At 37.4% G+C, this 13,896-nt stretch overlaps 1 protein-coding gene across 2 annotated transcripts in view; it reads left to right on the top strand.

The window, feature by feature from the left end:
* The window catches only part of DDC (dopa decarboxylase), a 63,869-nt gene that overhangs the window by 39,394 nt on the left and 10,579 nt on the right, over nucleotides 1-13,896 (top strand). For both annotated transcript variants that reach the window (XM_086608496.1, XM_086608495.1), the window contains exons 9-12: nucleotides 208-275; nucleotides 4,827-4,903; nucleotides 8,844-8,863; nucleotides 9,588-9,686. In XM_086608496.1, coding sequence (XP_086464622.1) covers nucleotides 208-275; nucleotides 4,827-4,903; nucleotides 8,844-8,863; nucleotides 9,588-9,686 — 264 coding nt within the window. The remainder of the gene's footprint in view (nucleotides 1-207; nucleotides 276-4,826; nucleotides 4,904-8,843; nucleotides 8,864-9,587; nucleotides 9,687-13,896) is intronic.

The raw sequence follows: 13,896 nt of genomic DNA, 5'->3' as shown, positions 1-13,896 counted from the left end.
CCTAACCTGAATTCCATCCCCAAAATAAATGAAGATTTAACTACAACAGTTATTAAGTAAGGTGATGTTAGCATGGACATTATCTCTAAAGCCCCAATTCAGGAATTCTTTTGTAGTTAAGATGTACTCAGACAGTTTGACAAAATTGTATCAGTAGCACATGGATCCTTTTCTCTTTCATAATTGCTTTTATTTATCCATTCTCAGTTTGCAGATTCATTTAACTTTAATCCTCACAAATGGCTCCTAGTGAATTTTGACTGCTCTGCTATGTGGTAAGTATTACAGTAAAAGAAAACATGACAAGGGACGAAAAACAAATGTTAAATTAGTCTGTCTTTTTAGCAGTAGACATTTGTTTACATGTCTTTATTGAAATGAGGGGTGCTGGATAGCTTTAACTCTTGTAAATGATTTACAATATTCACTCTTTCATTTAATCCAAATTTCAAAAAAGTAAAATTTAGAAATAGGCCTGAGCTCTGCATTATGTTCCAGAGAGAGAGAAATCCTGAAAAGTCTGCAGATTCATACTTGGTCCATTTTGGAACTGTTTAAAACATAAATGAAAAAACTTCATTTAAGGATGTTAATGCAACGATCAGCATGCTAAACAGAATTTTTTCTTCTTTTCCATAAAATTTCTTTTTGTTTGAGCCTTGATTCTTTCAAAAGCCTTTCTAAAAATGCTTGAGATTTGGCTGATGAAAAGCAGTTGTTTTCAAAAAGGGCGCTCTATGCAATTTTGTACTGATTTTCAGTTTCCCCAGATGACAGCAGAGATGGCATTCTGATATAAAAAGATGCCAAAGTAGAAACCAGTAGACATATTTTGAAACAAAGCGAAGTATTATAGCAGTAATAATAATATCCCATAATAGATGATCCTATTCTGTCCCAAACTGGAATCTCCAGAACATGCTGTCTACCAGCATCATGACTAATGATACTTACTAGCAAAACAGCTATTCAGTAAATGCAGGCTATTTACTAAAATAAATGAAAACATTAATTTCAGTTATAATAGAACAGAATATGCAAAAATTAAAAAAGAAGGAAAAACTGGATGTTAAAAAGAAGACTCTAAAACATCATCCAGAAAATGGTTCCCTTTTTTAAAAGAATAAATGTGAGACAGTGATCACTCAGTTGCCTTTACTTAACCTTCAGCTCTTTTTAAATCCTCAGCAAAGTTGGCTTTTGCACAAAGATGTGTATTATTCAGATAATATATTACCTTTTTTACTTTAATAATTTTCCTGACATAGGCACTTCAAATATTTCAATCCATTATGGGTTTTTTTCTCTTTTCCTTAGAGTAAATGGCTTACATTTTGATCCTGATTCATCAGGAGTGCAGTGAGTAGCCCAAGACACCAGTGTATAAGTACCTCATAACTAGCTGTCTCTCCCTGTATACGGAAATAGGAAGATGATGGAACTCCTTTGCTAGTTTCTCCAATCTTTTTCTCATGACTGCAAGACACTGTTAACAAAGGAGCCACTCAGAAATGACAAAATACATCATCATTCTCTTTAATGTTTGTAGGACAATTGGAGGCCAGAGTCTAGTCCCTACCAGTTTAATTTCTCATTAATTCTGCTTTCCCTGAAAACCCTGTGGAACTATGTTAAAAGTGTTTTACCTGGCTTTCCAGGAAAACAAGGTATACAGAATCACACCATCTGTCAGTTTATGTTCTCATCTCAGGAGATTTTAGCTTCTTCCTAGCAGATCTTAGACTTTAGACTTAGGAAAGGGCTTTTTCTCCATTTTGTTCCTTGCTTTTTTTAGATAAGCCATTGCATTAAATGCATGCTTTCATAGGTAGGAAGATTCCATCACAAGGAATCTCAAGAGACCTTGCAACATGTCTCCTTACTCAAAGTGAAAGCTTCACAACTATAGTCATTCAGGTGTCTTTTCAGCAAGGTGTTTATGTATAGGGGTTATTCACTTAATAAAGAATGAAGTGTACATTTAAAGTTAACCTCTTTGACTTGAAGCCAAATCCATAATCCAGCTACTTCTAAGGCCCCTGTCCAAAATTTACCTCTTATCAACTGTAACACTGCCTGAAAAGGTGAAAGCTCATTTGAAATGTCGTAATAAGGGATGAAGGAACCTGATGAGAAAAAGTAATTGTGAAGGATACATAGTCCTCTTAGGATCCATGGAAAATATTAAATGTGATATGGTAATAATACAGAACAAGTTCAATAAAGAGTGAACACCATTTCAGAATCAATTTAAGCTAAGACCCATTGAAGGACAGACTTCTAAATCACCCAGGCTCCTCAGCACTTTCTCCAGTAAACACTCCCATTTCTTTTCCCTGCAAGTTGCTTAAGATAATCTAGCCATTAGATCTGTAATGTAATTATTTAACTACTCAGTGCAATGGGTAACACTGATGTCATTTGGGATTTGGAGGCAATTTCATTATAAACCTTTTGTAAAATATTCTCAGACTTCTTGATGTACAGAAGATAGAATTCAATTTCCTATACAAAGGAATTCAATATAATCACTCCAAGAGGGATATGTTTTCCATTTTCAAATGCTGGATTCCTTTAGAGACTCTGCCGTGAAACTACCAGTCACTTTTGCCTGACTTAATTGATGCTCTGGAATATTATAAAATAGGAAGATGCGTCGTCTTTCAGAGAGAATAAAAATAATCATCTTGCAGTTTTGGTATTTTTGCTTTTCTATTACTCTTTTCAGGGTTTAAGTGTTAACTTTTGATTGGGAAGGTTGGTTTAGTATTTGAAAGGAAGTTGCTTATAGGAGGTGTTTATCTGTAGATGGAAGTGAAATTTTCCTGTTGGCTTATAATATGAAGTCAACTTTTTGGTTATTGTATCTATCAGTTAAAATGGACAGAATAGAGTGAGGCTGTTAAAAGTTGCAGATGTGCAATCCAAGTAAGTCACTTTTCACAAATTTTCATTGCTTTATTCACCAGGACTTTTCTTGCACATTTTGTGTTGTGAGTACTTCATATGTGAATCTGTTCCACTCAAGCTAGGTCTTAGGAGGTCTATTAGCATAACATCAGGCCTTGAAAAAGAAGTTTAAACACTTAAGGTGAAATATAGTCATGGCATATAGAGATGGAACTCAACTGGTTCTTATGCATCGATGTCCAGGCTTTGGATTTATTTTAGTAATCTTTTTAGATGGTTTTTCATGGTTGCCAGATGAAGACCTGTGAAATACCCAGATGGAACAGACACGATCTTTTAAAAAAGCAGTAGCATCACCAAGGAAGTGCAAGATGACAGCATTTTTATAGCTTCTGAGCAACCAGATGTTCCTGCAGAATAGTTATGTGTTCCATTGTTTAGCATAGCATATTACAGGAGAAGGAATAAAGATAATTTATTCTATGACTAGCGATATTGCTTGTAACTTGGGTTAGTTGCGTATGGAATGAGCTACTGAAACACGAATATATCAAAGTAATCAAATAAACTACAGCAGAATAACTTAGGGTTGGTTCACAATATCTACCCTAATTAAACGTACTTTCAGATAATAGGTTCTTCCTTCTGTCCACAGGATATTTTCAACACACAAATAGCTTATTAATGTTTTTTACTGAGAGTATTCTGAATGTCTTTTACTATTTGTCATGTGCATAAGCTTACTTATATTCAGCTACGTACTTTCCATACCTGAAGGCAAGTACTTTGTTAACCTTGGTACTCTCCTGACCATCAAAGTGAGAGGAGGGCTTTTTGTTTGTTTGAGTAAGATGTTTTATGAGCATAGTCTAGATGTGGATGAGCCTGGGAGTGTGTACCAGCCTGTGCATTTATACATACACACTAAAATATTGGAAATTAGATTTTTACTTAGAATTTTACATAAAAACATTAAAAAAATATATAAAAAAAGATGCATAGGAAATCAGAAAAGGTTTGGAGTTTTGTCATTTAGAGTATCCCCATGTTGACATATTTATTGCTTACATTGTGAAATATTTATAGGTCTAATATAATTATGTAGCAGTCTCTCCCTTTTTGATTTCTGCTTTCTTCTTTTTCTGCCTCTGTAAACTCCATCATTTGTAGAGGTGAGTCAATCTTACACACAAAGTAAAGCATAAACCAGCAAAATCTTGTTATTGCCTACTGGCAAAATGTAGCTTATTCTTTCTAAAAGGGACACACTGGCTTTTGAAACTCAGTCGTCACATCACCCACTAGCTGGCAACAGTAAGGTATGCTTCTCAGTTGTACGTTGTGCTGCAGCATGTCTGTCAGTAATTGTATATTGCATCCAGCTAAGGGCAGGGTGATACAAGAGGGAAGCCTGAGTCTGGACTGGGTGGCTCGTCCCTACAAGTGGCTGCTGCTGCTGCCACCCCCGCGGCGTGGAGAGACAGTGGCCAGCATCCACAAAGCCTCAGCATGGCTGTGCACGGTGTCGAGGAAGCCACAGCTCTTCCCACACAGCTTCGTGCTGCAGTAATTTCAAGGCAACTTCTGTTGACTACAAACATTAACATTGCTTCAGCTAGTCTCACATTCTGGTGTGAGTGTCTATCACCATAAAAAGATCCTCTGTGCCTGTTTCTTGTCTGTTTTTAAATATGCAGTCGCGCAGTCATGCTGCCCGTTCCTGCTGAGCTTTACACTTAACCACTTGTAAGTACAGTACCGATATGGCTGTGAGAAAGCACTGCAAATGGCACAGGCTGTGCTCAGGAAATCCGCCAGTTTAAACACATTCAATTTGCCTCCAATCCTGTGGAATTTTAATGCCTTAAATTTTAATTCTTAAATTTCTCAATTTTATTTCTTTCTGTTTTATACAGGGTGAAAAAAAGATCAGATTTAACAGGTGCCTTTAAATTAGAACCTCTTTACCTGCAGCATCACCATCAGGAGTCTGGTAATTTCGTAATTAAATGAGATTATTATTATTTTCTTTGCACACTGATATTTAATGGAAAAAAAGATTTTAGATGAAAACTGAAATCCTTAAAACTACCTAAGTTGTTTAGGAACCTATTTCCATTTTCAGAGTGTCCCAGGGAGTTAAGCTTATTAAAGTGCAAACACATATCTAGTGAGATTTTAGTTAGTATAAAAAGCAATTGATGGAAAGCCATTTTATAAAGCATTATATTAATACTTTTGTATTGGGATTTCCTCAGATCCAGATTTACCACTGACTCTTTGTAAGAGTGTTGAGAAAATGCTTAATGATCTTTTGGTAGTCAGATAAAATACTGGGTGCTGTGTATCAAATTCCTTAACCTGCCTCCCCCAACATATCTTTTTTCAGAATGGTTTCAAGATCTGATTTCTTTTTAGGGCTTCTAAAGTCTGTGACCTTTTTTCTTAGCTATACATGCAAGCTCTGATTCAAATTTTCAAATACCCATGTCAGGAGCAAACATTCCCTGAAACCACAAAGAATAGGTGAGCTGTGTTTGATATCTCTGCTCTATTTTGAATGATAGCTATCTGAGACATTACCCTGTTGCTCCCATGTTCTTACATGGATTGTAGAGAAGGAGGTAAGTGCAGGCTGTCTTGTACAAAATGGTCATGAAAGCTCTTCACAAAATCATCACAAAGAACCTACAAATCTTAGGCCCAGTAGAAAGCTCCTTAATGGATTAGTTCTGCTCCTTGCACGTACCCTAGCAACTGCAGAGTGGCATTTGCCATCCTGAAGCCTGTTTTTTACACATTCGGTTAATAACTGATTAATTGTGAAGAAGGTCGCACCAGTGCAGTGTCAACATGTGGTGCAGGTTCCCTCATAACTTTGTCAAGAGGGTGAACCACACATGGATGTTCTTACCATTTACTGTCTCTCATATTTTTCCTGGAATTGCTGATGCTGATCTGTGTTCAGAATTGTATCCTGAGTACTCTTCTCTCTGTTATGGCGATGACCTCATTGACATTTAAATTAATACTATCCAGAATGTCACCATTCACTAAAAAGCCCTAGAAAAAATGGATTCCTGTGCCTTAATCCTGAACTGGCAGAAATTTTGTGGTTTACTCCTTTTCTACATTTCCAAGAAATGCAAGTATAGAACAGTGCCATAAACAGGAAAATGCAGTAACTCTGAAGCTGAGGTTCACGCTCCAAAGGCTAGAATTGTTAAGAAAAAATATATACTTTTTTTTTTGCCTTTTTAAATGAAAAATACAAGTTATGGCAAATATACTTAAGTCACTAGCTTTTACTTAACATACACGCAAAATAATTCTCTTCAGGAGAAAAAAATCCAACCTGATCTAAAGTGAAAATATGTTCTTGAGACAACTGGCAGTGCTAATATAAGAATCTTAGGTCTTTTCCAGGTTAAGTAACACCAGAAGAAAACCAAACCTTTCTTAAAACTGGGTACTTTCCGTGAGGCCACCTAGTTGACCTAAAAACTTTATCTCTCCCATTGGATAATAAGTTGTTCAGCCTTCATCTTGCCTTCAGAAGCTGTGACAGTGTGTTATATGATCTGGACATAATGATTCCAAATAGATCAGGTGATTACTAGCAGTCTAGTGATGCTAAATTTTTCTATGCTCTATTGCCATTTGATATCAATTTTCCAAAGAGTTGGACAACACTTCTAAAATACAAATGCATCTAGTTAAACTGTTAACTCCAATCCACACTTACGCTTTCAATAAAAATAGCCAAATTTGAAAAGGTGCTAGGCTGTTACAGTTCCCGTTGATCCCTATGTGATTTATGGGACGTCAGCACTCCTGGAAATATGACTTGTCTAATGGAGGATCTTGTATTCTCAGTGTGTCTTAGGTCTGAGAATTCTCATCATGGTTTACCAGGCAAATGAAGAAGCATTTTTCAATTTGCTCATCTTTCACTCAAGAATTTAAATGAGCAGAAAAATATATCTATCTGTGAGCAATTATTCGTAATAACCGTATGGCAATTATGTGTGCCCCCAAGGGGAAAGTCTTTATTTTGTCATTAATTATAATTTTATGTGATTTGCATCATCACACCAGGAAGATTACACTAGCTTGCCCTGCAACACAGGATATAGGTCAAATCCTAATGGCAATATTAGAAGAATGCAGCTTTATACTCTATTGTGAATGCCACATATGCTCCCACAATCCAATTCCTCCTGGTTAAATACAGATGTAAGACTAAGGCTTGTAATCAAGGACTAATCATTGATTGCATTCTGCTTCACAGCTTGTGAAAGGCGTTGTTGTGGATCATTAGACATAGCCCCTTACAGGAGCGTGGGATTATTTATCTGTCACTAGTTGCTTTACTCCCTTTGCTACTAGTCTTGCAGCTATCAAATAAAAATGGCTGCTACGCTGCAGAAGAACATGAATGTTATCAAATTACCTCATTACCAAGCTCAGACAACCATGTTCATTTCCTGAAGTCCAGAAACAGGTTAATGATTGTTGGTTTTAGTGTGTGTTGTTTTTTTTTTTTTTAATCTGGAAAATAACCTAGTAACGGGTTAAAGAACCAAATGACTGTATGTTGCAGGGAGGAAGGACCATGTTTTTTCTTCTGTTTTGGCTGCATAGACGAGAGAACATTGGCAAGAGAGCTTGTAACACAGGAAATAGTCTTTTTACTCCCAGAAAATACAAAGGCTGAGAATTACGTAAATGACGTAAACTGATCAAATTCAGAAGCTACAGTTCTGTATAGTACCTTGTGATTCGTAATTCCAGGAGCACTTGGACCGCACTTTCTCTTGGACTTTAAGTCCATACTTTCCTATGAAGCTTATACTCCGCTGCAGAATAAGAAAGCAGAATAAGAAAGCTAAGCAGATGCTTCCACATTTTCCTAAAGAAGTGCTTTACATTTTAGGTCAGTTTAATTTCTGTCACTGGCTTACTGCAAGTAATCATATAGGTTGGAAAATACGTTTAAGATCATCGAGAATCCAACCATAAACCTAACACTGCCAAGTCCACCACTAAACCATGTCCCTAAGCACCTCATCTACACATCTTTTAAATACCTCCAGGGATAGTGACTCAACCACTTCCTTGGACAGCCTGTTCCAGTGCTTGATAACCCTTTCAGTGAAGAAATTTTTCCTAATATAATCCAGCTTTATGTTACAGTTGCCTTCACTATGAAATCAGTGTAACTACCTGATTCGAAGAAAAGGTACATGCATCTTGACTCCATATGCTCATATAAAAGATAACTCGTAATGCCCTCTATTTGCCTCCCTGGCCTGCTCTGTGGCTCAGTCAATTTGTGTTTGTAAGGGGCTTTCACAACATCAAACGAAAAGCCATAAAAAAATGCAGAATACTTATCTCCAAACAGGAAGAGATCAATTCTGAGTCAAATGTCCAAGTCACTCATTAAACATGCTAAAGAATTAGCAACAAACATGAATGAGTATAAAAGGTAGCTAGAAGCAGAGAATGAGTGATGAAGTGAGTTTGGGGAGTCTGCAAACTGTTTCAAACAAAATTAATAATTGCCGTTTTATCTACTACTTTTTTTCCTTACAAGAGGAAAATAAACACAGTATTTAGTCCATCATCTCCAGAGGATCTGAGGTGTAACGGAAAGGAAAATTGTGTTTCTTGTCCTGAAAACTGTTTAACTTCTTAGTGGTATATTCTGACTAGCTAAGGAATTAAGGTTACCACAAGCACCTTCATTTAGCATGCTGTCAAGTACCCTTCTAGGTATTTAGTGGTCCTGTTGACACTGATGATGCTGAATTTTGTCGCAAATGTAAAAAAACAGCTAAAAGCAGCAGCTTTTTCAATAGAACTAGAATGATTGTAGGTTTTGGCTGTTGTGATGAAGCAATGTGAATTTTTTTTTTTTTAACTTCCAGGCCTTGTAACAGATTATCGGGTAAGTACAGCATCAGTTAATACTATTACTTGTATACACTGATATTTCCAGGACTTTTCTTTTCTATTACTGTCATAAACATCACAGCCTTATGTTTCTTTCCAGGAAGGATGCAGCTTGCTAAATTTTTAATGTTCCTCAAACTGAAACTTTAAACTCCATTTAAAAAAATAAATAAATTGTATAAAAGCAGGAATCATCTTGCATGTGTAATATCTCAAGGTTTAGGCAGTAGAAAGAAATGTCCTAAAGGTTTTTTTCCTTAGCATAGTGAATAATAAGTTTTTTAAATGTACTTGTGTTTTAACCTTTAACCAATAGAAACACTGTTGTTTTGAAACGGAAATGAGCCTGTCATTGTAGATGCTAGCCCCACAACTGTAAGCAAGCCAGTATACATGAGCTTCTAAGATACCTATTTTTCCAACGCCTTCAAGAAGAATTCAGGATGCACAAAGAAAATTTGATTTGCCTTGTGATCCTTCCCTTCTGACACCAATCTGTTTTTCCAATTTTCATTTGAAAATTTTAAGTATTAAACAGTCACACCAGGGCATTAACCAGAAACAGACATTTCTATTATAATTTAACCCACCTCTAGCAACTGCTTGTAGGATGTGACAACGCAGTACGCTTCAAAATCATCGCAGAATGTAGAGTTTCTGCAGTATCACTGCAACAGTGACTTCTAACGTGGGTGCTCTCCCTTCTCCCTGGCTTGCAGCACTGGCAAATCCCCCTGGGGAGGAGGTTCCGCTCCCTGAAGCTCTGGTTCGTGCTGAGGATGTACGGGGTCAGGGGACTGCAGGAGCACATCCGCAAGGTGACTGGAATTTGCTTTCTAGGGTAACCTGTGTTGGGACAGCAAGGGAAAATAAGCTTGCTACTTATCTACTCTCCGTAACTTCTGTACACAACAGAAAGCACAGACAACAGGTTTTGGACAGGTTTTGGACAGCTGGGTTCAATAGGGGTACTTCTTGTTTGCCCCCACGTAGTATCACAATTTCAGATCACGGCAGGATTGAAACTGTCATTTGTTTTGTGTTAATCTTTAGAGAAGACAAGTCCAGGAATTTGGAATTTCTACAATGTGGGGCCATAGTTCACCCTGAAATTAAGCCAGAGCACTTTAATGGTTTTATTCAGGGAAAATATGTTTACTCATGACTACTTTATTTTATTAATGTGTATGCATTGATAGCATGTTTAGATTAAGGTCGTTGGGCTGCATTTATGATACAGTAACTAATTGAGCATGTCTACCTCTGCTGTTTCTTTGTTTCCTGTTTAAAATCCACCTTTTTTTTAAAAAAAAAATGTGTACAATTTACAGTTTGTTAACATTGTTATGAATAAGTACTAAGTTTATTTCTGCTGTAAAAAAGAAGTTTGTTTTTTTTTTTACTTTTTATAAAAGAAGGGTTTTTTTTATGTTAAAAAACATACCTAGTGCCAGTCTAAATTACAAATATTCTTATCTGTAGCAGTGAAGTCAAATTCAAGCATACCTTGCATCTTTATGAAGTCTGAGGAAAGTTCTAGTGAGGGAAGATCCATGACTTGGCTCTAAATATTTACAAAAATATCCATTAGCTAAGTGTCTGGTCTAGTATACCAAACTCTCTGCAGACACACAGTCCTTTCTGTTGTGGTACTAAACAGATTAATTCCTAAGAGAGGCTTCTTCCACTGTTGTGAAATTGCTGCATGAGTAAGTCTCTTTCGATTTGAAAAGGTTCTGGGATGGAGGGTACCCTCTTTGCTTCTCATTTTTATCACATTATAATTTTCAACTGACTATATACATACCTGAATTGGATTTTTATCCTTAATGAAGCTTTCAGAAATAAATTTGACAGCAGTGGTGAATCTGATGTTCTGTCATCCTTGTGGCAATCTGATACATACCCTTCCGATGAAAACTTGGTACAAGGTTTGCTATCACTTTACTAGGCTACCATTACAGTTTCTAGTGGGTTTCTCTCTCAGGTTTGATTTCAAGAGACTGAAATTATTTTAATGTGATGCCAAGTTTTTAAGCAGGGCTAAATCTCTCACTGGAAAAATAGAGGGTTGGAAACCCCGTATTAACTACATGGCCTTTTATCAGGCTGATTTCCACAGGCCGGTATTTACATTTAACAAGTTCCCTCTTGCTTTGCCTCCCAGACATTTCCCTGACTGTCCAGCCAAAAAACACTTATCTTCCTATAATCATAGCTGCAGACCATTTTTTAATATCTTCTGTGATAACACCGTTCAAGAAGGCTAAGCAAATCAATCTTTTCTTAAGATACTGACTCCAGAGTAAAGCTCTAATATGTTCCCTTATTTGTAAAGGTAATTCAGACAGCTAGATTTCCAAGGGCTCGTTGAGTTGAGTGTGTATGTTTAATATTTCATTAAGGACTAAAGCGTTCCCTGGTGTGCAGAGGAAAGTAAGTTATGACCTTATGTTTGCGACTTTGAAAGGGCAAGAGGGGTAATTAAGTGCAGAATTTGAGTCACTGTATACATCTGTCAAACTGGAACCATTAAGTTAGTTTGTCTCACCATGTGTCCTCCCAGATGGGTGATGATTAAATTCAGTAGGTTCCAAAGCAGATTTTAAAAAAAGTCAATTCTATCTCCAGCAGTTCTCCGTTGAGCTTACATTTCAAGAAATAATTGCATTTCATTTGCTCCCTCTTCTCACAGTATTTAAGATATCTCTTGCGAGTTTGCAGACATGTTGATAAAGCCATATCAGTAGCTGCAAAATAACATTTTCAAATGTGTTTCATATCTTGCCCATATTCCTCTCTTCTCAGGAGTTATCCTTGGTTCCAGATTTATTGTCATGACTTTACTTTTGGTAGCGTAGTAACGAAGTACATAAACCAGCCTGACACTGGTTTATATTTTCAAATCTACAGACAAGTCTCCAAACAAAAAGTAATTTAGAACTTCACTTGTTAACTTCACTTTAACATTGCTTGTCCCAGTGCTTGGCCTTGGAAACTTGCTTTCTTTTAAACGTCATAGCGTCTTGCTTTGATACATAACAGCTTTTGTGTTCCCATTGCTGGCAAAGGCCGTCTTTGAAGAGAATAGCTGGTACTTGTATCTTGTGTACCTGGGACTTCTAGCTGTGCTTTAAGTGAAGCTCTCTAGTTGCCAGCATTATTTCTGAAGCTGCATGCGTTACAATGGGACGTAGAGTGGACATAGGTAGAATGAGAAGTGACCTAGGAACTGTGGCAGAAGCTGGTGTTGCAGCCTTCAAGTGGAAAACAGAGTGGAAGACGGAAGAAGTTCTCTCTCCGTTGTGTTATTCAGGAGTTGCCCCAGGTAAAGGGCCAGGCACACAGAGACAGGCAGAAGAGCAGAGGTTTGTAACAGTTCCTTGGGCTGGAACCCAAGGGAAGTAGCACGGTCATACATCACGTAGTTCTCATACATCAGCATACCTGTGTGTAGGGCATGTCATTCCTGTTCAGTACAGGAATGTCCTGCGACACAATAGCAGCTAAGGCACGCCTGTTCAGATGCAGGGCTGGGCCTTACTCGGAGATTTGGGACCCGGGGTTTCAATTCGTTTCCGAGTTTATACACATCCCAATATAGATGCTGTGATCACCTAGGGAAAAAAAAGACACTTCAGCTCCTAAGTCATAGAAGACTGTAGGAAGATTATCCAGTGTTTACAGACTTCTAGTTAGGCTTCTTTTGCATAGCCAGGTGTTGCTTACAAAGTGATTTGAGATTTTCAACAGTGATGACCTTCTGACATAGTACAGAGGGAAAAAACCACTGCAGATCCTTAAGAAGCCACCCTATTTGCTGTGCGATTGGCAAGCTTCTATATGGAAGACCAAAGATATCTGCAACTACCTCTTCACAATCTTTTCTTTTTTTATGGATATAAACTGCCACAAAAAAAACTACTTCTCTCTTTTTTTTTTTCTTTTTATTCTTTTGCTTTTTTCTCTTTTATCAGTATGTTTTAAGAATAAGATGTTTATTATGTTTGCAGCCTTAAGGTCTGCATCAAAATGACTAGATAACCACCGCAACCTGGCATTTGCTTGTACACTGAGGAAGGCATTTAGGAACTAAAATATTCCTGGGAGTTGAGAATGTGTGACTTGGATTTAGATACAGTAACTTCTTTTGTTTTCCAAACCATCCAGTTATGCACTTCTTTCCCAAGCAACATATACCCATTGCAAAGTATAGGTTTTAAAGCAGTGGTAAAGGGGAGGACAGTCATCTCTGAAGGACGTGGGGAGAGAAAAATAAAAATTTTGGAGGTAAGTCCCAAAACCACAGAGGAGATGTGCAAAGAAGGCAAACCCAACAACAATAACAGTCTTCTGGACTGATTCCAAATGCTCAAAGTCAGTATAAATGTGAAACCCTAATGGCCTGTTTGTAAATGGCCCATTTTCAGACTGCTTGACCATATGTTACTCCTTTGTCGGTTTAAATCCTTCAAAGAGCTCAGAAGTAATTTGAGAAATTTAGCAGTTAATGTTTTTGTATGTGATCCGCACGAATATTTGGACTCACATACATCCTCCACAGGACCAGAAGAAATCAGTGTACTTCATCCTTCTTTCTTTGCAGAGGATAATGAATCCATTAAAAATTAACAGCAGAGACCAAGAAACTGGAACTGTACAGAACAGCAATGCCAGAGATAGCATTTCAAATGGGGAGTGGCACCGTCCAAGTGGCTGTTGAGGACTCTTTTGACAGCATTGTCCTTCAGAGTATAGTGGGATGCGAGCTAAGGCAGGCAGAGAGGTGAAGTCTATAGGATGAAAAGTATGAAGTGATCAAGGCTAGGCAGGTACGCTTATTTGCATATACACATTAATGTACTCTGACGCTTCAGAGAAGCTCCTTTCAATCAAAAACTATTTTAGTTCTTGAGGGCTTTGCCCAAAAGTCAAAATTCAGTTTAAACACCTCAATACCTGAGATAGTTGGTGGTGTTCAGTCTGTAGAAGAGAAGGCTCCGGGGAGACCTTCTATAAGCCTTCCAG

Source organism: Tauraco erythrolophus, chromosome 3 (genome assembly GCF_009769465.1).
Source record: "Tauraco erythrolophus isolate bTauEry1 chromosome 3, bTauEry1.pri, whole genome shotgun sequence".
Taxonomy (NCBI): Eukaryota; Metazoa; Chordata; class Aves; order Musophagiformes; family Musophagidae; genus Tauraco; species Tauraco erythrolophus.
The sequence above is the reverse complement of the archived record's forward strand: the minus strand, read 5'-3'. Positions and strand labels throughout refer to the sequence as shown.